The following is an 11061-nucleotide window of genomic DNA, read 5'->3' on the forward strand; positions in this document are numbered from 1 at the left end:
GGTACATCCAAAGCCACCAGGGATGGGACCAACCTTTAAGCCCTCGCTAGAACTTGTCATGAACCTAAATAGGACTTCAAAGGGAAGGCGAGAAGGGACGGCAGACCTCCTGACCCAAGGAGGAGACAGGGCAGATACCTTTCCCCAGAGCCGGGCAGCACACAGGCCAGGGGAGGCACAGGGGATTACTCAGACTCTCTTTCACGCTCTCTCTCCTCCCCTCCTCCTCCTCTGCTGGGAGGGTCCTATGGAAACCCCCCTGAAAAAGGAGGTGGGAAGTAAGCAACGTCACCCTAAAGCTCTCCAACATTAGACTGTAAGTGCAGGGGCACGCATATATGTGTCTAAGAGCTCTGTGCTGCATTCTTGCAACTGTAGATACACTGAAGAAAGACCCTCATTAAAATAAAGTGGAGACTGCAACCACAAATACTATGTCCCATCCCCACCTCTATCCTTCCCTTCACAGATCACTGTTAACCTCAGAGTTCATTAAAATAGTCTTCCTTCGTGCTTTGCTAATTTTCAGTCATTTTCAGAACGGGAAAGAAATGTCTGCAGTGAATATGTCCAGAGCTCACTTTGCGAACTCCTACAAACTGCTCTCACTGAGTAGCAGCAGATACTCTCGCTATGCCCAGGGCTGCCATACTCTGCAGCAGATCCCGTCCCTCTGCCTCCTTCCCTGGACTCTGCACAAACAGTTCAGGAGCTGTGTTTGTCTGTCTGTCCCAGCCGGGCTAGTCTGTTTGTCAGGTGGGGAGCTAGAGACCACAAGCCGGTGCTAACCTCTGCACGACACTCGGAAAGGGGCAGCAGGAGGATCTGCTCTTCAGGCTGCAGGACCAGGGACTCACAGCCCTGCTGGTCTGGTGTGTGACAAGTGTGTGACAGATAAAACATACGTAACATATACAAAGGGTTCCTTTTGTATTTCCAGATTTCCTGCAAGCATTCATGATTAAGCAAGTAATAGCCTACAATGCAAAGAGGAATAAGAACAGGCTTGTGAAATGGCACCCAGGTTGTTTGTGCTGTTACTGCATTAGGAGCTGTGGCTCCAGTCCTGCAAAGACTCACACCCGAGCCTTAAAGGTAGGTGCTGTGAGCAGTACCCCTGGAGTCGGAATAAACACAGAGTGAGCAAAACTCTGCAAGGAGAGCCAAAATAGGGCATGTATGCTTTCAGACTGCAGTCCATCCAGAGTAGGAGCATTTTAAAAAAGTTGTTTGCACATCTAACACCTTGAGCCACAGTCTTGACTTTGGTGTTTGGATGCTTTCACAATACAACAATAAAAAAGAGTACCTGGAGAGCAAATGTCGAAACCAATATTCATGTATTCATTGCACAAATTCTCATGCTTGAAAACGTTCACAGTCAAAATGAATTGTAAATGCCAATGAAATAAATGACTGGTTTGTGCTTACATGAATATTTCCAAACATATTTGGGCTCTATTGCCCAGCCCTCCTCATTATGAATTGCAGAGGATGGGGGGCGGGGGGAAAGAAAGAAAAAAGAAACAATTGTGGTGAAGCACAACTAACGATAGAGCCAGATTAATCTTTTAAAAAAAAAAAAAAAAAAGCCCAAAACTTTAAAAACAGCCTAAAAAAAAAACCCACAGGAAAATGCTCACAGAATGATCCTGTTATCTCCAAGCCTCTGCAGCAATGAAGTTAAATGCCATTTTTAGTTACTTTTCTGCTACAAAGTGCTGCTGCCTTCTTTCTTGATAGATGCCTCAGAACATTTTTGGTTTAACCAGTAATATAAATTCTAGAGTGTTTCTCTTGCCCTTTACAACTTGTCTGGGCTCAGGTTAATTGGAGGCTGAGGGCAAAATGCTCGGGGGTATGCCTGGCTGAAGGAATCATGGCAAGTCGCCTCCTGCCATTTGCCGAGCTCTGGCCAGGGATGCTCTGCACACGTTGCTCCTTGCCAGCTTCTCACAGTATTTACTCACACTGCTTTATCATACTCTTACTGTTAAGACTCCTATTCTTTCCTAGAAATGGAGTTATTGTTGGGCTGAAACCTAGGAGAAGCAAGTTTGGGTTATTCCTAATCCCATGTCTGAAATGTGAACATTATGCCAGATTATGTGAGAGTGTTGGAAGGTAAAAACTCTCATCATGGCACAAAAGTCCTTTTTCTACTGCTTCTCCTAGTGTCAGAGGGGCAATGTTAGGACTCTCCTCCTACATGCATTGAACTTTGTCAGCCTTCGAAGATATCACGTTAAGAAAAAACAGAAAAAACCCCAAACCATGGTAGTGCTCGGATCAGATGTTTTGCCTGTGAAAAAGTCAGCATTTAAGTATAGCGGGAAATCGCTATTCCTGCACTGTTTCATTAATTATTCATCACCTTGTAATAGCATTTTAATTTACCAGTGCAATAGCAAGGCTACAGTCCCCTCTTCTATCCACTTCACGAAGAAACATCTGTTATTATGGAGCAGTCCCCTTACTTTAACCCATCTTACATGTACACCGCACACTAAAATATAGCACTGCAACTACCTTGCATTTTCTTATCTTTTGTATTTATCACCGCATTTTTTACTCACTAAGAAAATATTTTCAACTGCTAGGATTTCTATTTATCTTTAATGCAAAGTAATAAAATAACTCACTTCATCCACATGACAGGTATTTTTTCCTATTTCATCCTCAAGTTTCCAGTTTGCCTCATTTCTCTTATTTAGCTTTAATTCTTCATAAAAGCACACAGGGTGAAAGAAGGAGATACCTTTAATGCAGCTTTCCTACTGTTAAATAGATATCTTATTCCCCCTTTCAAAAAAAAAAAAAAAAACAAACAACAAAACAAAACAACTATTAAAGTGACAAAATGACAGCAACAAGTAGACAAAGAGAAATGTTAGAGGCAACTCAGACCTATTTGTCCATCAGGTGCCTTTCCTTCTGGTGTTCTCCTTAAAGGCTGTTGGGTTGAGGGTGAGCCGTTCTTCACGGGTTTCCTTCCTCCCCCTGCTTTAGGAGGGTTTTACTTTCACCAGAAAATGTTTCTTGTAAAAAAAAAAACCAAACAAAAAAAAACAACCAAAAAACCACAACCAAACAACCCTTATATATCCAATGCAAATGTTGTGCCAAACTCTGAGAAGTGCCACCTTGGTTTTCGTCTTTCTGGGGTTTGAGCAGTTGTGCATGGAACAGCTGCATCTCTGTAAGCCCAGGGCAGCTGGCCCTGGCCAAACACTTGCCACTCACAACCACAAAGCTGAAAAATCAGACCAGTTCCTTGATAGTCCAAAATAGTTTGTGAGTTCCAGTTTCTTCTCCTTTTACTTTTCTATAATGTAAAGTAAAAATCCAGTTCAAAACTGCTAAGTAGCTTTCCCATGTTTGCATTCAAGAAAATCATTTTCACTGCCATAAAAAAATATTCACACCACTAAAAAAAAAAACCCCACGATTTCCTCTGCCCCCTGTACGAAGGCCAGTGGTTTTGTATCACCATCCATGATGTCGTTTGACTCTTTCAGAGTAGTCTGACTGTAGTTCTGGGTGTGGGGTCTGCTTAAATAGAAGCTCAACGTCTTTGGCTCTCCTCTTGCAACAGAAGGATTTTCCTCTCCGAAATAAGTCTAAAGTACCGTCCTTGCAATGCCAGGTCCTTTTAAGTCCCGTTGTCTTTCCCCGAGCTTCAGGGCCATGGTGGGCTTGGAAAAGGGCAAGGGGGGATCTGGGAGTCTTTGAGTCAGCACATCAGCTCAGAAGGGATCCACCACAGAAGGAGTAACGGCGAGCTGCAAACCAAGATCAGAAGCTGTTACAAACTGACCCGATTTCAGCTCTGAATGCCACCATGTCTAACAGGCAGAGATCTACAGGGGAGAGCCAGGGGAAGAAGAGTGAAGGACAGCTCTAAAACCAGTATAGATCCTTGCTTTTATCCTGAGGCTGCAAACCTGAGAACGGAGAGAAGAAAAAAAGGGAAGAAGAAAAATAGGTACAGGCGTTTAAGGACAGAGAAAGACAAACTGCATTTCTGCCAGCTGAGAGCAGAGAATCACTCTAAAGCACGGGCTCCCCAGAGCCCCAGGAGGCCGTGGAGAAGAGCCTGAGCTAGACCGCAGGCAGGCAGACGTCCCTCCTGCCTAACGTGAGGCCACCGTAAGGAGACATTTCTGGCTGCAGTAACCCAACTTCAGCATGGCGAACTGCTACCAGAGCAGGCTTTCCTTGCCTCCACAACCACTGACTCGGGAACTGCTGCTGCTGGCTATGCCTGTGTCACCTTTTTGTCACCGCTATGGCCACATGGCCTTACTTCCAGGCACCCCACCAGGCACAGGATACCAGCACCAGGGGAAAATCATTGCTCTTTTTGCTCAGCAAATGCAATTGTGTTTTCCTCTCAAAAACTGGGGGAAAAAAATAAATAAGGAGAGGAGGTAGGTTATGACCATGCGCGGGGTCTAGAAATGGGCCAGCTCTGCTCTGGCTGCCCGCACTCCTGCCTGCAGGGCAGCCCACGGAGGGAGCCAAGCGGTGACCTTTGGGGTGGCTCCGTCCTGCTCCCAGCTCTTGCGGCTCAAGGCAAGAGCAGCGCAGGGGCCAGGACAAGAGTACTTCAAAGCAACCAGCACCCTCAGGGCACATTCGAGGGTGCCAGAAATTCAAAGGGTGTTGGGGGGGGTGTGATATGTTACCCTGTCCCATCCTCCCCCTCCCCTTCCTCGCTTGCCTGGGCTAAGAGCCCCAAGAAGGGCACCCAGGGCAGAGCTCAGGTGTCTTCCATGGGGCTTCCTCCTGCAATTTATTCCCCCACAGCAGCACCCCATCCACCCCACCATGGGGGGGTCCATCCCCACTACTACGGGTGGTGTGAAGGAGGTGGGGAGCAGGGGTGCAGCTGAGCCAGGGGGACACGGAAGGGCTGAGGGCAGCTCGTTACCTGCGTCCACATTGAGGCCGAGGCTCTGTGCCATGTCCCCCGCCGCGTTGGGGAAGGGTCCCGGCGTCGTCCAGGCCGTGGCGGTGCCCGCCTCACTCTTGCCCAGTTCGCAGGGGGGGCTGACTGGCGTGGGCACGGAGGCCGGGGTGAGGCGGTGGGGGCGGACGGAGGCGGTGGGCACCAGGAGCGAGCCGTAGCGGGGGTCGAAGTGGGGCCCGTAGACCTCGTGCATGGCGGCGGGGCGGGGGTAGGCGGTGCTCTGTGTCCCGATGTAGGGGTGGTGGTGGTGGTGGTGGTGGTGGTGGGCATGGTGCCAGGGCTCGGGGCCACCCTGGTGCAGGTGGCCGTGCAGAGAGGCCGGTGCGTAGGGGTCGGCGGCAGCGGCGAAGGGCAGCTCGCTGTGGGCGGCAGCTGCCAGGGGGCTGCTCAGGGTGGCTGGGACCGAGGAGGGCTGGTACGTGCTGTTCCAGAAGGACGGTGGGAAGCTTCGCTGGCTCATTGGGAAGGACCCATCTGGGTGAAGGGAGCGGGAGAGAAAGGAAAGGCAGCGATCAGTACACCCAGCGAGCCCTGATCTCCTTTCCCTAGGGCTCTGCCCCTCCCCAGATCCCCCCAAACCAGCCCTCACATTCCCTTTATCCCCCAAACAACTGCCAAACACACGGAATTGCTCCCAGCGAGTACAGATTCCTTTCCAGCTAAACATCCAACACACCTAGCCCAGGGCTTACCCATGAAACTGAAACCATTTGCTCCAGGTTTCTCTTAGCACGTATTTAGGGAAAAGGCTGTTATCTAAAGTGAGGAAAACATCTTTTTTTCTCAGTAGTGGAAACTGAGTCAGAGCCATTATGCACTGCGGCAATTTCCAGGGATGGATTTTTCTTGTTTGTTTTTGCAGAAATCTCCCTCTCTAAGCATTTGCCCCAGCACCTCGGAGGATGCCTGGCCCTGCCAGGAAAGCTGCTGCTTCCTCTGTGCAGTTTCAAAGTGGGCAGGAGCACCACCAGATGCGACTAAAGGCCAGCTTGAATTTTCTAAACATCTGGGGCCAATTCCCCTATCTATTACACTGGACTTACACCTGTTTCTTGGCTCTATCACTAACATATTTGGGAAGCGTTCTGCAGATCTTTTGGGATTGGCAAGGCAAAGGAGAAGGACCCTGGATTTTCTTTGCCTGGTAAGCCACATGCGAGATGGACTAGTGATTATCAACAGCACAGAGATAGACATTACTCATTATTAACTGGGAATGCACAGCGTTCCTGAGACAAATAAAAACGTGCTCCTGATACATGTTTGCCAGGGAGGTACGTCAGTTCTGCGCCCTGGCATTACTCAAGAGAAAGGGAAGCGGTTCATTACAAGCAAAGAACTCTCCTCTCCTGCCATCAATTCCAGCGCTGGATATCTTTCACCCATGAAATACTTAAACTACTATTTCATTCTTAGAAACTACCGACAGCAATTCATGGAGGGGCTGGGAAACCGGCTCTTGGCTGAGCGGGTGACCCCGTGAGGGAGGGTCCCCAAAACTGCCTCAAAAGGCGCACCTGCCTTAACTCTCTGGGGGGTGGGGAAGGTTCTTTGCCTCTGCCCTGGGTACCCCCACGGGCCCATCCAGGGTGAATTGGGCATGGCTGTGGAGAGCTGTGCTTTAGCCGCGGCCTCAGCCTTGCTGGCACAGGGCTGCTGCCGTGGGCAGGTCTGAAAGCCTTCACTTTCAGAAATTTAGGGTCCTTGTCTGTGCTGCAGCAGCAACCGGGGTGGTGATACATGTATGGCAAGATACAGGGACACACACAATCTGGTTTTTAGCGGTGAGATGGCTCCCACATTTGCTTTTTGCTTTGTTCCCATCTTCGATTACCACCACGCTAGACTTAAAGCTGCCCCTCAGGGTCAGCAGGGGAGGCGCTGGCCACGGCGAGGGGGTCCCCCCGCGGCTTTTTGGGTGGCAGCCCCCGCCAGGTAAATCGCCTGCGCTGTGAAGGCGATGCAGCTCCCCCGACCGCCTCCCTTGGCATGGGCAGCGGGAAGCACGGCGCGACCAGGAGGGGTTTTTCCTTTCTTTTTTTCCCCTAAAAAGGCGAAGCCGCCCGCTGCTCCCGGCCCGGGACAGCCGGCTCCCAGGGGCTTCCCGCCGGGCACCCGCTGCCGGCGGAGGGGAGGAGGGTGCCCCGGCGGGGGGGGGGTCCCGCCGCCCTGCGCACCCCTCCGCGCCCCTCCGCGCTCTCACCCCGCCAGGAGCCGGCGTTCCGCGCCGCCTTGGCGCTGCCGAGCGAGAAGCTGCTGGGCTGGCTGAGGGCCCGGCTGAAGTGCTCGTCCACCACGGCGCTGATGTCCCCCTGGAAGTAGGTGAAGAGGACGCAGCGGGAGCTGATGTACTCGGCCTCGGGGGGTCGCTCCTTCTCGGGGCTGCACTCCTCCTCCTTGATGCTGGCCGCCGGGTGGCTGGAGAAGGAGCTGCTGCCGCTGGCGCTGCTGCCGCTCTCCGGGGCTTCTTGCATTTTGGAGTAAAAGGCGAGTTTCTGCAGGAAAAAGGGGGAGGGAAGGGAAGACGATAAGAGCCGGTCACGCAGCGCGGTGCGCTGGCCCTCCCCGTGCCAGCCGGGATGCAGCGCCCAGCCCGCTCCTGCGATCTTCCCCGGAGGATGCAAAAGTCTGACCCCCCGCCGCCCCCCGGCAGCACCCCCCATCCCGACAACACCCCCCACCCCGTAGCTGCGCTTCTGTCCCACCCCGGGGAGGCAGCGAAGGGGCTGCGGATAGGGCTGGGGGCCCGAACCCGAGGGATGCCGACCGGGATGGAGCAAGACGGCCTCCGCGCGGGGGGTTACAGGCGGGGGGCCCCAGCACGACGTCCCATGCAAGAAAGCGCTTTGCAGGCCGGCTCCCGGGGGGACGGGGGCCGTGGGCAGGCGACGGCCGCGCACCCACCCGCGGCGCAGCGCCGGCAACGGGGGCAAGGCTCCCAAAATGTGCCCCAAAGAGCGTCCTATAACCCACAGCGACGAGGAGGAGGAAGGCGGGGGATGAAGAGCTGCAGCCTCAAACACATTTCAGGGGGAAAAAAAAAAAGCAAAAAAAAAAAAGCATTTCCCTGGCCAGCGAGAAGCTCCGGTACTTCCTACAAGATTGGGCTGTTTCTACTGGATTCCTCTGGGTGGGAAACCAGCGGGCGCTGAGAAGTTTGCTGGATGCTTCCCATCGTCTCTCCCTTTACCCGCGTGAGCGTGTCCGCAGCTGCTGGGAGTTTCTTCGAAATAAGCGGTGGGACGCGGAGCCCGGGCTCGGCCGCTGCGGGCAGAGCCGTGGGGCGGGCGGCGGGGGAAGCACCGAGGGGACGGGTCAGAGCCCTGGGCCAAGACACGCGAGATATTTAATAACGTCACTCCTTCGTGACGACCGCCTTTCCACTTGGCTCCCGGCTCGGCCATTGAGGTAATGATCATCCCCCTAAATAATGTCACGAACCCCCGCGCGGGGGGGGGCTGGGGGGGTGGGCTGGTGGTGGGGGGGAGGCAAGGTGGGGGAAGACATCATTTGCTATTTGTAACAGGTATTCCGGCCCCGCTGCCAGGCGCCGGAGGTGGCACCGGGGCCGCCACGCCGGGGGCTGCGCGGAGCCGCGGGGGCTGCGCGGAGCGGGGCCGCTCGCCCCTGCACCGGCCACGCACGGCGGGGGCTGCCGCCCGCCCCGGGCCAGGGGGGCTGCTCTCCCTCTCCATCCCCTCTTTCGTTTCGCTGGGGGAGGAAGGAATTCATTCCTGGAAGGAAAAAGGGGGAGGGAAAAAAAGAGAAAACCAGAGGGAGAAAGAGAAAGGGGTGTGCAGCAGGTGCAGCCCGGGGAAACGCGCCCTGACCCACGCGGGACAGCGGGCCTCCCGGGGGGGGGGGGGGCAGTTCCCCGCGCACGACGGGCTGTGCGTGCCGCGAAACACCCCCGCGCCCGGCGGGATCCTTTTATCGCAATCCGGGGATTAATCGATGCCCGCGATAGCCCGGGCGGCGGGACGTGGCTCCCCCGCCGCCAAGTCCCCGCGGGTCTCGCAGGCGCCCGCCGCCGCCGGCAGCCCCGTGGGGCCGGGGGCCGGGCCGGGGTCCCGCCGCCGAGCGGGGCCCGGGAGCGGGGAGCATCCCCGCAGCCCTGCCGCGCCGCAGCCTCGCCCCCCTCGGGGCCGGGGCTTCCCCCGCCACCGCCAAACCGGGGAAGCCCCGCAGCCTCCCGGCACTCTCGCCTCCCCCACTTCCAGAGGGGGAGCCCGGAGCCCCCGCTCCAAGGCGGCCGGTCAAATACCTGCCCGAAGCGGCTCCCGCGGCGGCGGCCGGGATGCCGGCGCTCAGGGGGCGAGCGATGCCCCGGGCAGCCCCCCGCGCTGCTCCCGGCCGGCCCCCTGCAAACCGCGGGCATCGCTGCCCCGAGCCGCCGCGCTCGGATGGAACCCGTCCCGGCAAAGGAAAAAAAAAAAAAAAAAAAAGAAAAAAAATCCCTAAAAAGCCATCGCAGGGTTAAAATCGCGCTCTCGCTCCCAAGGCAGCCCGCAGCCCGTCGGTCGCCGCCGGGGTACGTACCCTGCCGAGCCCCGCGCCAAGGTGGGATGCGGTTCTGCTCCGCTCACCATCGCAGGCTCCCAGCTCTCCCCCTCCTCCTCCCCTTTCCCCTCCCCTTCTCCTTTTCCCTTTTTCCTTTTGGTAAGGCCCCAGACGGCCATCCTCCAGGCGACACCCCTCCCACCTTCTGCCTCTTCACCGCTGCCCCCCGCGCGTACCTGGTGGTAGGGGCTGTAGGCTGCTGCGAAGTAGGGCTGGGGAGGACCGTACGCGGGGTACATAACATCCAAACAGCTCATGGCTGGCCGCGGCCCACAATTATTTTTTTTCTCATCAACTCGTGTTCTGCAAAGTGGAGCAGTGCTTCGCGGGAGGGAGGCTGCCGGGAGTTAAGAGGCACCACTCGCTGGTGGGAGGAGTGAGGGGGGCTGAGACCGAGCCGGGCTGAGATGACACCCCCCTCCCTGCCCTCCTTCCCTGCCTCCCTCCCTCCCTCTCCCCCTCCCTCCCTCCCTATAGCGCGGCTCCCTCCAGCGAAGGCGCCGGGGCCGGAGGGGCTCCGTGGGCGCCGGGGTTGCGGGTTCAGCCCCGGCCCCGGGCCCGGCGGGTGGCAGGGGTGGGGGGAGCCGGGGCCAGCCCCCTTCTGCAGCCGGGGCTGCCCGGGAGCGGCGGGGCGGGAGGCGCGGGGGTCGCTCCGGCACCGGGCGCCGGCCCCCGCCGCGCAGGGACCCGCGGGGTGCGGAGGCGCGGGGGGGCGGCGGGGGGCGGGAGGGGGGCTTGCTGAGCGGGGCAGCCCCTCTCCCGCTGCGTTTCGTTTCATTTGTTTCACTTCATGTGCTTACCGCGCCGGGGTGCTGCCCCGCCGCCGGTCCCGGTCAGCACCCCCCCGCCGCCCCCCGCCGCCTCGGTCCCCGCTGCGCGGCTCCGGGAAAGGCAGGGACCCGGGTAACGCCCCCCCCCCAAATCCCACCGGGTCCGGCGTCCGACTGCAAATGCCGCTACCGAAGTTAGAGGAGCTGAAAGGTCCGGTGAACGGAAGGAGTTCTCAGTTGTCTCCCGAGGAGGAATCTCCCCAGAAATTTAAAATCATTACAAATGCCGGGAACGGCGATGCTTTTGCATTTAATAGAAACTAAAACAACGCCGAGGGCAAAGGCACGTGAAAAGGACAAATTATCGTGAAGGTAAACTGGATTTACTCCCTAGCTTTCTGCTGAGTACGGCACGCAGAGGTGTAAATAGGTGAACGTATCTTAACTGCTAATTTTGACGGCGGTGCATGGGAGGGAGGTTAGTTTCTGACAGAGGTGTAAGTCCTCATTTCAATATCGACTCTTTGAAACGTTCAGCTTCATGGTATAGATCACAACTACCGTGAAAAGAGACAAGTTACGTTTTAAGCATTTGCGAGAAAGCCAAAAAAATGCAGAAAATATGAGAGAAAGAAAATTACTTGGTTTTCAAATGCTGGTTGTTTATAAAACTATAGGGAAAAATATTAAAAGAATGAACACTTTGAATTTTGAAGCCTGGAAATGTCTAGTTGAATTTTAGCTGAAAATACTCACAAT

General features: G+C 55.6%; 1 protein-coding gene across 2 annotated transcripts; it reads right to left on the reverse strand.

Annotated features, from left to right (window-relative positions):
• Window positions 1-3741: 3741 nt before the first annotated feature.
• On the reverse strand, window positions 3742-9789 carry VGLL2 (vestigial like family member 2). 2 transcript variants are annotated; one of them, XM_075708371.1, is made up of 4 exons: window positions 9709-9789; window positions 7176-7467; window positions 4934-5446; window positions 3742-3782 (listed from the first exon to the last, which is right to left on the reverse strand). In XM_075708371.1, the coding sequence occupies exons 1-4, from the start codon at window positions 9787-9789 to the stop codon at window positions 3742-3744; spliced, it is 927 nt and encodes a 308-aa protein (XP_075564486.1). The 2 variants fall into 2 exon arrangements, with proteins under 2 accessions (XP_075564486.1, XP_075564487.1); XM_075708372.1 differs by lacking the exon at window positions 4934-5446.
• Between the last annotated feature and the right edge of the window lie 1272 nt (window positions 9790-11061).

Source organism: Pelecanus crispus, chromosome 3 (assembly GCF_030463565.1).
Source record: "Pelecanus crispus isolate bPelCri1 chromosome 3, bPelCri1.pri, whole genome shotgun sequence".
NCBI classification, from domain to species: domain Eukaryota; kingdom Metazoa; phylum Chordata; class Aves; order Pelecaniformes; family Pelecanidae; genus Pelecanus; species Pelecanus crispus.

Excerpts from the sequence above, each read along its gene's own strand:
- VGLL2 (XM_075708371.1), bottom strand. The coding sequence starts at position 9,789 with ATGAGCTGTTTGGATGTTATGTACCCCGCGTACGGTCCTCCCCAGCCC. Across the intron at positions 7,468-9,708 it reads CCTACAGCCCCTACCACCAG|AAACTCGCCTTTTACTCCAA; the intron begins GTACGCGCGGGG and ends TTTTTCCTGCAG. Across the intron at positions 5,447-7,175 it reads GAACGCCGGCTCCTGGCGGG|ATGGGTCCTTCCCAATGAGC; the intron begins GTGAGAGCGCGG and ends CCCTTCACCCAG.